Below are 18504 nucleotides of genomic sequence, written 5' to 3'. Positions count from 1 at the left end.
CTCTTTAAAAAAAAAATAGAGGAACAAGACAGTCAAGTACATGTATATATGCACAAGCTATGGTGGTACTAAACCAGTTAAAAATGATCACTCAGACACTAGCTTTCACCATTGTCTACCTAGACCATAAGTCATAAAAGTTTAAAAGAAAAGAAAAACACTCAAAATCTCCAGTCAAGCTATAAATAGGATGACCCCTAACTTGAACATGGAAACAAAGAAGGCATATAGTTTAATAAGTAGAGTGTATTTTTGCTCTTATTTTCAAGGTCTTTGACATGAATACCACATGCACCTTTAATCAATATTTCTTTTATAAATTTAGCTTTTATGTGAACTGTTTGTAAAAGCAACAATTTTTGTTCTGACAGAAAATGAAGATATTTTTAGTTTTTGCTAATTTGTAAAAATTTGTGAGCTTTAGTCATTTGTACCTTATAGGAATGTTTCTATTATAAATTTTGTTTTTATGTGAACTGTTTGTACATTTTAGGAAGAAATACGGTTTTCTGTTTGTCCTGAGTTGTTAACGTCAATGCTATTTATGGAAGTTATGGAGGACAATGAAGCCATTATTTTACAAGGTTATGAACAGTTTTCAAGGACAAGTGGATATGCTAGTAGTTTAGAATATGAAGGAGATTTTACAGAGGCAACAATGGTAATTACTTGTTGAGTACTTGAATGCTTTATATACTGTTGTAAAATTTGTTTTTGTGGCTGACTGGAGAAAATCAGTTGATTTATAACATGTTAATTTAGTCATCACAACTATTTTGACACATGACAAATCAAAAGTATATATATATTATATACAGATAATTTAATTTTTGTGGTTTTACAGAGTCTCAACAGTATATGAACAATAGTGTGCCGCAGTTATGGTTATATTATATATTATATAATGATATGATATAAGTGATTTGAATTGCTTGGAAAATACAATAATAACATTTACTCATCCATGAAGTTCTGGAAGGTATTATATAGCAATTAATTAAGTCTGCTGCAGGGGTGACCACACCAGGCGAAGTGAGCGACTTTGTCGCAAAGAGTCGCTCTAGGTCTCCCCACTTCGCTCTAGAGAAACTCCAGGGAGAAGTTTATGTCGCCCTCGATTTTCAGTAAAATTCCCCAATGTCGCCTCTTGATTTTTGAGAAATTCTCGATCCAAACGTAAGCGACTGATAAGTATTGAAATTCAAAACATATTTTCCCGGAATTCAGAACTGATCTGCCATAGTATACTCCCACATAAAATTGCTTGCCCAGGTGTACTATAAGCAATAAACAAGAAAAATCTCAATTTTGATTTGTTTATTGTCCGCCATCTTTGTTATTGAAAATTGTAGATGGCGCCCTTTTATCTTTTCAACTTTCATCATTTACCCAATCCATATTGATTTTACACTATTAATTTTGATTTTCTTATATTTACTGACAAAATGTGATGCCCCATAAAAAATTTCAGATTTCTTTTCAAAAAAGGAATATTATCAACTGGTATCCACTTGTATTTTATTATGTTCAAAGTTTGTAGACTGCCGGGAACCAGCACAATCATTATAAACTACAAAATGCAGTTGGTTTTTTGTTCAGGATTTGGTTTTATAGACTGCTACATGTGCTTTGTTTCAGCTAAAGGTCCTTTAAACAGTATTTTAATGACTACTTGCTCATTAATTTGATAAGGAACGGCACTATTTACTTCCAAAGTTGTATTTTAGAAAAATATAAAGTACAAATTTTTGATGCAGATCGCACCGTATTTGTTTTTGATTTACAAGTACCTATTCAATTCCGGTTATGAAAAATACAACTTTTCAAACTTTTACTATGTTTATTCTTTTTGTGATTTAGTCATATTGAAACACACTAGTTTTTTTAAATCAACGAAACACATTTCTAACGGCAATTTGATTTTGGGAATTGGCATTTTCCGTGATAATACTGCAAACAATTGCAGATGATTTGAAATAACAGAGTTTTACTTTACTTTTTCAACACATGAGAAACAGTTTTCTTTCTGAATTCCTATTAAATATTATTTTAAGAACAAATAGATTTTTTAATCTTGACCTTAGCAATGAAAGACGGTGAAACCGTACTTTGACTTTTAATTGATTATTATTTTTGTTTTAAAAGGTTCTTAGACTTGGTTTAATTTTAAAATCTTTGAAATGCAGCATAATTTGATCCATGTCAAATCTTCAATTCATTCAGACTTACCAGAACAACCATAGCTCTTATGCCATTAACTTATTGTCCTTATGTCATGATATTTTTTGACAATTTGCATAGGTACACAAGTAAATAAAAAAAATAAAAAATCAGACTACACGCATGGCAAGACAGGGACTCACTACCTTAGCAATTGTCAGGCAAAAATTATTAGAAAAATTACAAAAAGGTATAGATTATTAGAAAACTAGATTCTTAAAAAGTATAAATGCGATCTGTCGATTTTCCCAGAAGTCTCCCTTTTGGGACCTTCACTTCTTCCTGAAGTCTCCCTGTTGGGTCTTCACTTCTCCCTGTTTGGTTGCCAGGGAGAAGTGACTTCTCCCTATAATTCTGAAGTGTGGTGACCCCTGGTGTAAATCCCATCAAGCTCCAAACATTTGAACATCTTTCAGACTTTGATTTGTACATGTTCAGGACTGACTGCTCTGTGAACATAAATGAAAACAGCTAACCATGATAAAAAGTCTGCTCAAATTTGGCTATAAAAGCTTTCAATTAATTGCACGACAGGTGGTTTTTTTTTAGAACAAAGAAAGAAAAAAAACCAGGAGCAAATAGTTTATTAATGACAATGACATAATAAAATGTCTTTGTTACTCAAGTAGTTAAATAATTACAATGACTTTGTTACTACTGTAGTTAAATAATTACAATGAAATTGTTACTTTAGAAGTTAAATAATTACAATGACTTTGTTACTACTGTAGTTAAATAATTACAATGAAATTGTTACTTTAGAAGTTAAATAATTACAATGACTTTGTTACTACTGTAGTTAAATAATTACAATGAAATTGTTACTTTAGAAGTTAAATAATTACAATGACTTTGTTACATTAGAAGTTAAATAATGACAATGAATTTGCTACTATAGTAATAACATAATTTCATTGACTTTCTTACTGAAGAAATTAAATAATTACAATGACAGTTACTATGGTTGATACCTAAGTAATTTCAATGACTATGTTGCTACAGAAAATAAGCAATTACAATGCCTATTGTTATAGTAGGTAATTACAATGACTGTGTTGTTAGTATATTTTCGAGCATTGAATGATTGTTTTAACAGATTGCCATTTTGATTGTTTCTTATTTCAGGAATTTAATATGTTAAAGAACCAGACTGCCTTAAATTAATGAAGCATTCCTAAAAACATGATAAATAATAGTGCAAATAAACATTGAATTGAATATATTCAATTTGTAACTGGAGACAATCCAAGTCATTTATAATACTGCTATGAAATTTTCTGAACATCAACAAATAAGGCGACATTTGAAGTAGTAATAAATCTAGACCATTATCCCACTTAACAATTATATAAAGGTAACCAAAAACACTATGAATTTTGGTTGCTAACATGTTTCTCTTGACATTGTCACATAATTGTTTATATCAACTAATTCTTTTTAAAATTACTCTTTATATTTATAGTGTATACATGGCTCATGTAATTTAAAGAAGTAATTCTATTTTATTTTCAGGTGGATGAACATGGCAATTTAATGACTACTTTATGTGCAATAGATGCTGTTAGATATAGAAAAAACAATGCTAATTGTCAATACTCAGAACAGTATTATCTTAGAGACCTTAACAAGGCATTTGTGGGATTCTCAGCTAAAGTAGATAGGGGAACAACTGTATATCCTTGTGAACAGTTGGCTAAGAGAATGTTATCACATGACCGATCAGAAAGTAGGAAGGAGTCAGCAAGTGAAGAGGAATACATGACAGCTGCTGAGGAGGAATTAGAACAACAGGATGAAACCAATACTGGCAATGGTAATAATAAAAGATGTGGCCAAAGAAATATAGTATTTTTAGAATGCAATGTACAATGTACTTGTATGAGAAAAGTATATTTTGTTGGTTTGTTAAATTTTAGTATTTTATACTTTATATTTGAGGATGAACTAGTTTAATAAATCTTTTTTTATTGCAATAATGAAAAGGTATAAGAAGTGAAAGATAAAAAGATAAAATGATAAAATGCACAAATGAATCTTGATGAACTCTAAGAAAGTAAGCTGGTATATAAAAAAAATATACATCTTCTGCATGCCATTTCAATTGAAGTGTACATAAACTTTCAGAATTTATGTCAAAGTGAGGAGATGTGGTAAAATTAGCATTGTTTATTCTGTCAAACTTATTTTAGAGTTTACATTTAATGAATAAACACTAAACATTTACTTTCTTTTCTTGACCATCGTAAATGAAAAAGTTGAGACTTAAACTATGCTTGAAACACACGTGTCACTCAAACGACTTTAAAGTAGTCTCCCTAATTAATTACCTATATTAAAGTCAAAGAATAATTAAAGTTTTGAATCGGAGATTTTTTTTGCTTTTGAAAATTTTTCGTCACAACAACAGCTTTCTTTTCTAAACTATCTTTAAAAGGAGAGGAGATGTCAAAAGTTTGCTTCAAACACGTGCGTCACAAAGTCGTAAATAAATTCTGTATGTGACATTTAGCGGAAGCCATTTAACAATATCATTTTGTCAAACAAATCAATCAACACCTTTATTAATTAGTCCTTTGTTGTTGATAGCTATAAAATGCAATCAGCTGATTATTGATTTTTCGTCCAAATCTTAATGAGGTCAAGGTGAATTCCGAGTATTGTCTGATCGGGTAAAGTCCGAGAAACTCGAAAAAACTAAATTAACAAGATTGAGGAAAATAAATCATTCTATATATTTCTTTCGCCAAATTCTTTCGCAAATGACGAATTTTTATCGCCACAATTATTATTTTTTCGCAAATTGCGAAAATGGCGACCGCCAGCGGAAACCCTGGCTTGAATAGTTCCACATCACCAACCTATAGTTGTTTACAGCCTGGTCCTAGTGTCTCTGGTGGTTAATTGTCTCATTGGAAATCATGCTACCCCTCCATTACAAAAATAATCAACACAAGGCAGACCATACTGGTGCTTTGTTAATATAGACAGGTTTTCATATAAATCTGATATAATTTAGTGATTTCTGTAAAATAAACATTGATAGTGGTTTCAATGCACCGTACTGGAATATATATGCCACTGAGCAAAAGTTCTATCCATTTGTGAAGTTAGCCCAAAACCATGTCATTGGAGTAAAGTGAAATATTATGTGTAAATCTTTTCCTTTATGTTTACTTGTATAACTTTAAATGTTATGATACAAAAAAATAGAGAGTATTAATTATGGTATTAGGAAATTTAAGGGAGAAATACACTTAAGGGGGCTCGCGGGTCTAAATCATTTTTTTTTATTTAATATAAGATTTTGCTAATTTTTTCTATAAATGAACTTTATCTTATACCTAATAGAAAAATAAAATAAAAAAGAGGGGTCACCGATCATTTACGCTCACAATCTGCCTTCGAAAGAGACATACATTTTTGTAAAGGTACTTTTTTTCTGTTGAACTAATATGAGAAAAAGAGGTTATATCGAAATAAAAAAAAGAACCTAATTACAGAAATCGCTTAAATTTTACAATTATTTAGTTTATGTATAGCTTATTTGAAAACAATAATAAAAAATATAGGTCACCGATGATTAAAAAAAGATATTTCAATTTTAATGCAAAAAAATAGCATTTTCGCACCAAAGGGAGATAATTTCGTGCTTTTTCAATGATATCTGCATTTTAAAAGTCAGCTGGGGCCAACACGAATTGATTTTTCGGAATGATTTTTTGCCATATGATAAAGTAACAACTACTTAAGGTAATTTATAAAATTTGTAATGAAATTTTTTTTTCTGAAAATCTTATACCCGCGAGCCTCCTTAAGGTGAGAGGTACGTAAATGAACGCCTCTAGCGGAAAACGGGAAAATCGGCGTTTGTTGCTATGGGAGTTATCTCCCGTACACCAGAACAAATATTTTCAAGATGTCGGAATATATTCCGCTTCGTCTGAATAATGGTCAATTTGTTGGAAGAGCATTAAATGTATCTCTTCAAAATATAGCTAAATTGAAAAATGTAAAATGAAATATCTTGTAACATTTAAACAGTGCTTTCCTCCCATGAAAATGAAAGAAACTTGGCATGTCGTGATGGCCGAAGAGCGACTGAATTGGGTTTACTGTCCTTTACTAATACTAGCTGACCAACTTAAAGCTTGCATAAAAATTATATTTCTACAAAACTGTATAAAGTACAAAGAATGGATCTCGGAACTAATTTGATATAAATACCTTAGGGTAACTGTCCTTACATGCACTTACTATACTCCGGTAATCGGCCAAGATCAGAGACTTAAAAAATCGGGAATGTTGATATGTGACGTGAAAACGAAATGTAGTATATATATATATATAATATATATTGATAAGAATATCATAAACACGTACATGCATTACACACGTAAACTCCCACAATAACAAATTAAAGCTTACACTATTTTATTTATTGAAATTCCATAGCAAACTTTGTCACGGACTTGCCGCATTCAGTCATTTGCATTCAAAGAAATAAATTTCCCCAAAACAACTGTCAACGTGAGTGAAAACGGCTAGGACGTATTCAATCCTCGACACACAAAAAGAGGTTAATACTAATATTTTTTAATTTGATATTCATGTTATAACTGTTATATAACCATTTTCTCATATAAATATAAACATAAATCTTTCTTTATCGTGCTTTCTTTCACGTCCACGATATGGTCTATAAATAGAATTTGAAAATGAAAGTACTAATGCTATTTTAAAACAAATAATTTATAGTAAACAAAATATTAAAAAGCAAAAGAGTTTTATTAATTTAATTGCTTTCTGTGTGACATGAAATTTGTAAAATATAATGTCGGAAATTACTTCAGACGGGTAAGCAAAGAGAAAGTGACAATAAACTTGAACGAGAATCTTAATGACTACTATAGTGATGGGGCCTTCCGCATGAACAAACGGGAACTCCGAAGTAAAACTGTCTTTCAAAATGAACGAAAATTTAAAAGAAATGAATACACGTTGCTTTTCCGTCAATTGGAATTGAATGGAACATTCTGAATTACAAGCTCCCAGCATGAAAAAGCGGCAGGGAAAAATATAGATCCGCTGATTGAAAATTACGGCTTTACCGCCACTTCAAAAATAAAATAATCAGCAAAGTATATAAATATTATACTGAAGATATAGAAATGTCTGCCTGCATCAATCAATTCATTTCAAATTGCGCAAAATTTCGGAATTACAGTTATTTCGATTTCAATTGATACTGTTTATATATATTTATACATGTGCAAATGCTGCTATAAAAAATAGAATAAGAGTTTTTATTTTTGCTTTACGTATTTCTTCTCAATTTTCGCAAAACTTGCAAAAAATTCTAAAGTACTAACAGCAATATTGTTGGCATAAATTACGAGGTCCTAAAGCTGTTGGCGATTTCCAATCTCTGCAACATCTAATACATACGTTAAAATCCCTCGAAGACGGTTCTTCAAAATCACACGCAGCTTTTCTATTCAGTACATTGTAAGCTTGATCATTACAGCTCACAAAATCTAGACTGGATACATTTATCTGAACGTCATCACGGTAAAGTGTGTTCAAAGTCTATGTTGAACAATTTATAACAACACATAGCTGAGTAGGGGATAGAGCAGATTGGTATCCCGAGAAAACATTGTCAACCGCGGCGAAGCGGAATAACAAAAAAAAAACAAAAACAAAAGATAAATAAGTTGAAATTTATATACATTTGTTTTTAGGTATTCAAATCTATGCACTGTCCGCACTTTAATAACGGAAACAAAACCAACGATGGAGAAAAAAGTAGAGATAATATGCAACAAACTTTGAAATATTCTTTTTGTTGGTCTTTTGCCTATAATCTACATTTATCCCACATCTCCTTTTGTGTCATATTAAACACACTACTTAAGTTTGCAAATGACCGGTACTATTTGGATCGAAGTATGTGTTCATGTTTATGTTGTGTTCTCGTGTCATTGAACCATAATTTTATATATTTTATATGTATGACCTCATGCAACTATCGGAGGATTAAAAGTTAAATGTGGTGAGGTTTTATGCACACGCCGTAGCAGAGGGGGCATTACTTTTAACACTTGTCCGTCTGTCCGTCCGTCGTACCGTCCAGAATTGGTTTCCGTTCTCTAACTTTAGTTTGCCTCAGCCAAATGTTAGAAGACTTATACACAATGCTGATTACCAAAAAAAAATAAAAAAATCACAGATCTAGTTTAAATTTTGGTGGCGTCACTTTTAAAGTTTTTTTTAACAATATCACTTTATTATACATATGCAAGCGGGCGCATCTGTGTCCCATTTATTTACCATTGTTTGTCCTTTGGTCGTTTTTCGTTTTTTTTCACAAGACATTGTCAGTATGTTTTCGGCTTATAAGTTTCAATTTCCCGTTGCGCGGTATATTTCGCCTCAAATATTGTGAAGCAGCAATATTTTGGTCGAATATGTGAACATTAAATGTATCTCTTCATTCGGAGAATCTATTTTAATGATAGATATTTTATTGTTTCTGTTCAATAAGTTTATAAACATATGTTCTTAAACATTGTGTTTTTAATCTTTTCAGAAATATGTTATAAATACTTAGGACCTCGTATAATCACTGAAAAAACAATAATAGGTAATCAATCCTTTTTCCAGGATAATATGCTCTACAGCGCATTTGAATAGCCAAACAAATTAAAATGAGACAGTCGTTGTCTTTACAATTTTGCTGAAATAGCCTTGACGTTGCGTAATCCTTTCGGCGACGTCATGATTTTTCTCTCTTTTCCCGTCAACAACACTCTTTCAACGGCTGATATATGAAAAAGGAGTTCGGTAACCCCATGAAAATTATATTAAAAGAAAGGAAAATAATACCTTAAAGACATTTCATTTTTATAGAAAAATCGTGGGATTGGTTTAAACTTCAGAATAAATAAAGCTTGGAATTTCTTATTTTTGGTTCAAATTTGACGTTATGTCTATGTACTTTATGTTGTTTCATTACCATTTTCAAATGCCTGGAACTCGGAAATTAGATCGGTGACCAACTTAAATTTTTCGATTTTTCATTATCATTCAATAAGTTCAACGTGCATACAATTTCTTTTAAAAATCGCAGGACAAGCCATTTACGTACCTGTTACCTTAAGGAATTTATTCTTAGATGTGATGTCTACAGCAATTTTGTACATCATTTTAATGTTGAATGTGAATGAAATGTATTTTAAAAAACAAGAGAATATTTATGTTTCAGTTCCATCATCTTTGTTGAACTATGCAGATGGTTTATTGGTAGAAATAATGTCCTCTGCTTTGTTAGAAGCAGGTTCTGAAATGTCAGGGAAAGGCCAAACACAGCAAGTTCATATAGATACTAAATATTTAGAGGAATCATCATCATCAACTTCGACCAATGAAAAGCCACCACCGGATGATGGCATGGACCATTTAGATGTTGATTTAAAGGATTGGTACTTGCGTCTGAGACGTAGAAGTTCAAATCTAAGTGATGTAGGCTCTAGACGAAGTAGTTGTAGCACTAGATATAGTTCAGATTTCAGTTCAGAATTCGAAGAATATTACGAGAATTTTCAGAAACGTGAACAATTATTAGGGAAGCAACACACAATTAAAGAAGAAACATTTCATCCTTTAGTTGGAGAGTTTGCTGCAAGTTTAGTGTCATCCATATTGTTTGAGGGTACAACTACTGCTGCCAACGTTTTACAGTCAATGTCCCCTACCATGACTGAATTTCATAACAATGCACCTTTATCTGTGATAAATAAACCTAAAGCAAGAAAACTTTCAGAAGAGGAATCTTCCGGGAACCCTGAAGAGGGTTCTCAAATTTCCATGGTGGCAGCTAGAAAGTTTGCCCATGATTTTATGGATAGAATTTTTTGTGATGACTTTTTCAGAGATGAAATAAGACAAGAATTTCATAATTTTTTTTCAGAATCAAACATTCCAGTATCTTCTGGTGCTAAGCATCAGTCATGTTCCGCTGACTTAGAACGAGAAGAAGCAGATAGGCGCTGCCATGAAATGGCAACGAACATAGTTTATGATGTAATGAGTGAGGCAGTTTTGAAATATTTAACTGAGGACGATGATAGATATGACATGAATGAGGACGACACATTGAACAGATCAGTATCAGAATGTTCTTCATCTCCTTTTGATAGCTATTCCAACCATTCAGAATCTCCTAGTGTTAAACACTTTTGTGATTCAGATATTTTGCAACCAATAAGTAGTATTCATTTATATGGAGATGAATCAGTTGAACTGACAGATGACAATTCTGATTCAACTCTCGGTAGTATTCCATTATTAACAGTTTCTGCAGATAAAGTTAGCAATAGCATTCTTGTGAAAAATAACATAGAAAGAGTCAAAAGTCCAACTATAGATATAAAAGGCAGGCGAAAGCACAATACCGATGGCTTTAGTTATAATCAAAGACCCACTGAAGTAAAAATTGACCAGTATGTGGGCAAAAATCAAAGAAAAGTTAGCTTTTATGCAAGTTCTCTTTCAAGAGACCTTTTGACAACTGCTTTTGTAGAAGTTCAAAGAAATACAAACGGTGGAAGCTACATTAGACGTAGCAGTGAACCTTTGCAAATGTCAAATAAAGCAGCAAGGCAGTTAAAAGACTCAATAAATGGAAGTGATGGACCAAAGAAAAAGATCAGTAGAACTGATGAAGATATTGCCATTTTAAAAGCAGAGATTTGTGAAGACGGTCGAAATTCTGTTGATTTCACCAGAAAGTATAGAAGAGAGTCATGTGGTTTCCATGATGAAACTTTATCTAAGTGAGTGAATATACTTATATTAGTAATAGGTAATACTATAAAATCATTTAAGTGTTATTTTATCTTATGCACATATTATTGAATACTGATAATAACAACCTGGTCATGGATCCTGACTTGTTTATTTAGGATTTGCAATTGATGGTAGGTTAATGGACTTATTTAAGTGTAGGTCTTATTATTTTTTTTCAAAATGACAGAGTGACTGCTTTTTTTTTTAACTGCTACTGCCTGCTTCTTTTATTGAATGTTTTTTTTAAATAAGAAAAAGTGATAAACTACCTGTAAGAAGATGATGTGTTCTTTAAACAAAACATTATCTTTCTGCAGAAATGTAAACATTTTGTATTTGATGAAAGTAAAACTAAGATTGGCAGCTATTAACTTATTTGAATTACTTATCTGTTGCAGATTTGCTGAGGAGTTAATGAAGACAGAATGTAAAATTCCTGAACTATACCTATTTGATTCTTCAAACAGAAGTACAAGTGGTTCATCTAGTCATTCATGGCGCAGCAGTATAAGTGGGTTTAAAGACGAGACTTTAGCCAAATTTGAAGAACAGCTACTCTTAGCTGGTAGACCAAAATCTAGGGGAAGTTTTAAAAGAAGGCGATCAGCAAAATCTTCTAAACATTCTAAAAGCAAATCATCAGAGAGACTTACTGAAAAAAGAGGTAGTAAAAGTTCATTGTACAGTCAACAAGGTCAATCAATAGGTAGTGAAACTTCATTGTATTCCTTATGTTCATCCACACCAAGTCCACCCTTGGAGGAGTTATCTAACTTTGCTGAACAACTTTCACATAATATAATTGCAGAAAGTTTTCAGGTCATGTTTGGTGGAGCTCTGCCAACTTGTCAAACTTCAACATCTTATAAAAATAATAACATTGATAGTTATGCTGAAAAAATTGCTGCTGAAATAATGTGCCAGGCTTTTTCTGATTTAAAAGATGATAATGATTGGATGCAAAGGAATCCAATCAATGAGAAGGAAAGTGAGGTGAAAGGTGAAGATGACTCACATAGCCAATCAGATGAATATGCTGATGCATTAGATGTTCCATATAGAAGACTTGAAGAATTTGCTGATGTTCTGGCACTTAATGTACTGCAGAGATCTATTAATGTGTTTAGACGAGAAAAGGAAAGCACAAAAAGGGTAAGTCTATATTTAAATTCAAAGTTAAAGTTCAGTAAAGCAGCAAATCATCAACTATAAAACCAACACAGCCATATAAATAAATTTGGTGTATTTACTGTCTTCTGATTGGTTAAAAGTATTAGTTTTATTTTCAATGTTGTCAATTTTTATGGCGACACGCCCACTCTGATGTTGTGTATTCATACGCCAACATGTGTGTACGTACGTTGATATTGTTAATATAAATAATATAAAAAGTTCTTTGAGCCTTATTTTCATAGAAATTTATTTATAATGAATGGCAATAATTTATTTTGAATTTATTGACCCATAAAATTAATTTTTGACTCTTCACATTTTACATAATCCGCTTCGCGGATTATTCAATGTGAAGAGTCAAAAATTAGTTTTATGATTCAATAAATTCAAAATAAATAATAGCCATTCATTAAGTAAAGGTTAATTTACAGTCTTTAGTTAAATACAAACATACTTATCAATATTCAAAAGATTTGCCATTAACATGAAATGTGCTCAGTGGTGCGAAAAATATAAAAATGCAATGACAACAGGTTTATGTAATAACTAACTACAGACTTGATACTGGCATCAACTTCTATTCTTTTAACATGTTTATGTAGTCAGTTTTGCATAGATTGTACAGAAATTATAAAAAAAAACTGCCATCTAAATGATCTATTATTAACATTGAAATCAACTTTTTGATTTATATCAAATTGATTCTGATATAGTGTAAATTGGTTTTATTTTTTAGTCTTATATTGAAATATACATTTGTAAGTTGATAAACATGAACTAATGGCAAGACGATCATGGCAAGTAAAAGTAATTTTGCTACTGAAAGGTTATAGTATTAAGAAAGAGCAGTATAAAATGAAATATTCTTACCATCCAGTGATTGACTAACAATATCTTATTAAAATATTAATAAATAGAAAAAGCAGACTTTGACACATTCCCAATTTCCAATCTCAAAATCATTTGTGACTTGTGACTTTGTTTTTCAGAGAAATATTGGTAGACCTATTGCCACAGGTAATTGGGGTTGTGGAGCATTCGGTGGTGATCCTCAGCTGAAAGCTATGCTACAGTGGATGGCTGCATCGTATGCTGGGGTGCCATATGTCATGTACTATACTTTTCATAACGACAAACTCATCAAGGTATGTTGGGGTATATATTTAAATTTTTTGGATTAGGATTTAGGATTCATTAATATGGAACTGGTATGTGTAATTTAGAATCTGTTAGATTGTAGAGATGACTAGGACTGTAAATTATTTCATTTTGAAAAAAGATAGGAAGAAAATTATGAAAATGACACATTTCGGCCTTGTCAGAAATAGAAGGTTTCAGAAGAAGATCAAACAAAGTACTTTATATGAAATCTCATTTAGGATAATACAAAACTTAATTTAGGGGATTTTAAATATGTACAGCCTCTGAATTAATATGTATTTTTAATTTTTAATTTTTTTTGTAGTTACAAGAAACAGTTGATTCCATTTTGTCTAGAGGATGGACAGTTTGTAATCTGATGCAGGCTATTAGAAATTACTGTTTAACCACCTATGATATGATGGAACAGTCCAACACAGACCCACCAGATTTATTGAAAGCTTTGTTATTTCAGGACTTTTTTTCTAAAGACGTATCTTATAACTAACACTAAAATTGTGATACAAAATCTTTTTATATTTATACTTCAATGTTTTTAATATTTTTACATGGCTGCAGTAAAAAGTAAGGAATGTGCGCTATTGACAATTCTTCAGGAAGTTAGTTTTACTTTTTACTTCCTGGTTGTTTGGTTCAACTAAATTTAATTTGAAAGCAATTTGCAAATGTTCAGTGGCAAATATTTCATACATATTCAGGACAAACAACTAATTTCACCATTTCATGATTACATCCTTGACAAAAATGGAAAAAGAAATTGAAATTCTTTAAATCATTCAAAGGCAAAGTGCAATTTGTATATGTAAAGTGATGTGCCATGATTTTGTTTATTTTGCAAAACATGCTCCATAGGTTATTTTCAAACTGCACAACATTTGCATTATAACCATGAAAGATAATAAGGTATTGTCTGCATCTGATCGAAACTTTATTTTACAATACTTATCTAAAAGAGATGCAGAGATGAAAAAATGCTGAAAATTTTCAAAAATCATCAAATACACTGAATGTTTTTAAATTAAAAGATGGAACATACTTGATATTTTCATCAGTTGCAACTTTGGGGTACAGAAACCAGATATATTTGTCAGTTGTGACCTTTGTTTAACACTGATGTCTCAAATAAAAATTTTGAATTAAGACACAATTTTTTAAAAGCTGATTATATATTATGTTGTCACCAGCATGTCAGTTAATTATGAATGAAATTTTGTAGTGTTTTAAATACTTGTAAGATAAAAAGAAATATACTTTGGATACCCTGTATATAACAAAGGTCACTCTTATAAGTTTTGCCTAAGGATTTAGTAGACTTGTCAGATTATCATGGCCCTTGCCCTGTGCTTTAGAAATAAAAAGATACATGAAATTATTTTTTAGCTGAGTAGTTTTTGAAATGTCAACATATATATTTAAAGTTTATGCATTTGAAAACAAGGATTTCTTTTTTCTGAGCAGTTAAAATCTGACCTACGTTTCACCAACAGTTTTACAACTCCCAGTAAATTATTTGATTAAACCACAGCTCCTGGCAGTTGATTATACAAACTTTTATAAATAGCTTGCTGCTTTACATAGATGGTTTGCAGCTGCTTGTGTTAATAATTTTTCAATAGGTTTTGTCATACAATTTTAAGTAGACACATGCTGTGCATGTCATTTTAACTGTTTTACAATTGTATTCTTCCTCTTAGTAGCTCTTATGCACAGAATTGTCAAGAGAAATATGAGTAAACTTATATGTTGGTGAAAGGACATATATGATATATTCACATAATTTCTAGTCTTAAAAGTATTATCAATTTTTGTCTCATATTTACAACAGATGTTCTTAAATTAAAGCTTAAGATTTTCTAACTGACGACAGCTGCAGTATTAACAGTTTTTATGCTAGCTTGATACTTGATAAGGAAAGTGAACTAGACAATCTATTTTGTATATGGATTTTAGATGGTATATGCACGCCTGTTCTATACCTCAATTTATTATATACTCATACTTCTGTATAGATCTTTTTATTTTATATTAACATATTAACATAAGATGTGGTATGATGCATGGTAATGGGACAACTCTCCACCAGAGATAAAATGACATAGAAGTTTACAACTATAGGTCACTGTATGAACTTCAACAATGAGCAAAACCCATACAGCATAGTTAGCTATGAAAGTTTACCATAACACCTTTCATATAGTTCAGTAACTCACTGTAAGTTATGAGGTTTAGCGAGTTATTATTATACTTAGTTCAATCATGAGTTCATATGAATTGTTTTGTTTGATAGAGAATTTCATTCTGGTAGCATATCTTTGATTATCATTATTCAACTTATTCACAGCTTGTTTAGACTAGTAGTGTGATATTTAGCTCGAGATTATTGTGTAGACACTTGTCTATAATTAAGATTAACATGTTGACCTCTAGTAGATTGTTAAAGTTTCATACTGTTAATGGATATATGTTTCAGTGATATATACTCCACCTATCTTTTATTGTAAGATGTGAATGCTGATCTTCATGTATCTTATTTAAATGGATTAACATTACATGTTTTTGGTGATAACAGAAGTCTATTATTAATACTACATGTACTGTACTAAAAAATAGGCTAAAAAAAATTTAAAGTTAGAAGTAAAGTAAAAATGCCTGTTGGATAGATCACTAGACTTTAACCTCATTTTCTTGGTTCAGTGATCTGGCAATTTACATTGTAATTAGGTAATTTTTTGAATTTCAATTTTCTACTGTATGAGCTCAAGGTCCATTTTTATATTTAAGCTAATTGGATGTTGAAATTTGTTACCCTTTCCGACTTATTTATCCATTCATGTAGCTGGTAAGACATGTCTGTATGTCAATTCTAGTTAGGGGGAAAAGCTTATAAACTCTAGTGGGGGAAAAGTTGTATTTAAGCCATAGCTTTGAATACGGACAGTATTAAATTAATAACATTAGAATCAAAATTGCATGCAGGGAGCAGGTCACAGCTTATTTACTTAAATTTGTGTTTCTTTAGTAAAAAAAGTGCTTTTAGTGTTTAGTTTGAAATCTTGATACTCTATGTCTAATAAAAAGCAAGAAATATTTATCTTATCTTCTTGATCTTATGGGGGGAAAAAACTTTTGCCTATTTAACCTAGCAGATTTTTATGCCCCATTTATTATGTCCCATTTATGGACATTATGTTTTCTGGTCTGTGCGTCCATTCTTCTGTTTGTTCGTTCTTCCGTCCGTCTGTTTGTCTATCCTGCTTCAGGTTAAAGTTTTTGGTCAAGGTTAAAGTTTTTGGTCAAGGTTGTTCTTGATGAAGTTGAAGTCCAATCAACTTGAAATTTAGTACACTATGTTCCCTATGATATGATCTTTCTAATTTTAATGCCAAATTAGAGATTTTTTCCCATTTTCACAGTCCACTGAACATAGAAAATGACAGTGCGGATGGGGCATCCATGTACTTTGGACACATCCTTGTTTTCTCATAAATAAGTAAATCAAAATGTTGTAAAGGGTGGTTGCAATGCACTTTAATTTAGAAAACACTTCAAAGTGTACAAAATATGTAATAACTTAAATTGATATGAAGTGACATGATTGTCATGTTCAGGGAAACAAAACCTGTGATGCTGGCAATAAGTGTAATATGAATTTCACAGGTTTTCTTTAAATATGATTAAAAGACCTGTTAAATAAGTTAATTATTGATAGCTAAATAGTTTTGTATGTTAAAAACATTTGTCAATAAATGAAATTAGTATTTATACAAAAGATTTTTTGTTAGATCTATGATTTATTTTGTATTCTTTATCGATGTCTTTTTTTTCTTGAACAATATTTTATATATAAATTTAATGAATTTTTATTTATATGCTATTTTTTTCATTAAATAGTAGCTGAAAGTAATCACATATACAGGGTGGCTTCACTGGCTTGACACTGATATGAAAATATATATTGTTTGAAAATAAAAATCAATGCACTTATGATCAAATAAAATTTTAAAACACCATTGTTATTTTCTTCATTGTGGGAAAATGTATTGCATATCAAACAAGTGAAACTGCGAGCTTCTGCTCACTGATGATACCCCCGCCGCAAGTGGATAATATTAATTGTGTAAAAATATGCAAGTGTTTGGTAAACAGATAGTTGTCGAGTGATGAATCTGAAAACGCATCACACGGTATAGCTGACTTATATAAAATCCTGGTAGTGTAGCTGAGAAAAATGTGACGAAAAATATTCTTTGGATGGACGGACTGACTGACAGACTGACGGACTGATGGAAGGACAGACAGAGGTAAAACAGTATACCCCCCTTTTTTTCAAAGCGGGGGTATAAATAGTAAAGTAAAGACCAAACAACACAGAAGTGAAAAATTACTTGTCATCAAGCTGCACAAGATGTAGTGCATGTATGAATATAATCTACAACAAGGATGATTGTTCTACATCAAATATGTCACAAAGTTTCCCTTGTGACATTTGCAGGGAATGGTATGATATTTTAGGCGTAATACATGAAAAAATAAATTTGGAAGGGGTAAAACAGAATTTACAAGTAACACACTGTCCACACTAGGAACAATTTTTGTGGACAACGAAAATCAAAGGACTATAACAGTTCCTGGATCTATTTAAAAGGGAAGAAAGACTTAGCTAATCTTAATAAAACTTGGTCATGGCAATAGGATATATATTAGAGACAACTATCAACATTTTGAGCTTTGAAAATTAAAATATTGCAAAAAATACTTGTAAAATGCCTAAATATATAATATATCATGTATTTAAAGCAATAGCATACTTTTTTGATTTATCAGACTTATCACAATTATTCAAAAGTCAAATTTATATGAGCATGTGCCTAAAAATGATAGTTTTCCAATGAAGGGGGCCTTACATGAAGATGTAATATTTTCCAGTAATTTCAAATTTGTGTAAGGCTCTCTCTTAACACGGGTCAGCCATTTATCGTCCCTTTCCGACAGACTATCATCGTTTTATATGTGTCTTTTATCATTTATATACTCAGGTTACATGATACAATAAATCTGAGCACAACAGGACTCTTGAATTCAACTTTTTTGCAGACAGTATGG

General features: G+C 31.2%; 1 protein-coding gene across 1 annotated transcript in view; it reads left to right on the top strand.

Annotated features, from left to right (window-relative positions):
• LOC139516792 (uncharacterized) overlaps positions 1 to 14647 on the top strand; it is a 35304-nt gene extending 20657 nt beyond the window's left edge. Inside the window, exons 7-12 of the mRNA XM_071307099.1 lie at positions 494 to 661; positions 3733 to 4033; positions 9485 to 11054; positions 11466 to 12219; positions 13230 to 13385; positions 13706 to 14647. Coding sequence (XP_071163200.1) covers positions 494 to 661; positions 3733 to 4033; positions 9485 to 11054; positions 11466 to 12219; positions 13230 to 13385; positions 13706 to 13888 — 3132 coding nt within the window. The 3' untranslated portion in view covers positions 13889 to 14647. The remainder of the gene's footprint in view (positions 1 to 493; positions 662 to 3732; positions 4034 to 9484; positions 11055 to 11465; positions 12220 to 13229; positions 13386 to 13705) is intronic.
• The last annotated feature ends 3857 nt before the right edge of the window (positions 14648 to 18504 follow it).

Source organism: Mytilus edulis, chromosome 3 (genome assembly GCF_963676685.1).
Source record: "Mytilus edulis chromosome 3, xbMytEdul2.2, whole genome shotgun sequence".
Taxonomy (NCBI): Eukaryota; Metazoa; Mollusca; class Bivalvia; order Mytilida; family Mytilidae; genus Mytilus; species Mytilus edulis.
This window is presented reverse-complemented; position numbering and strand designations above follow the sequence as displayed.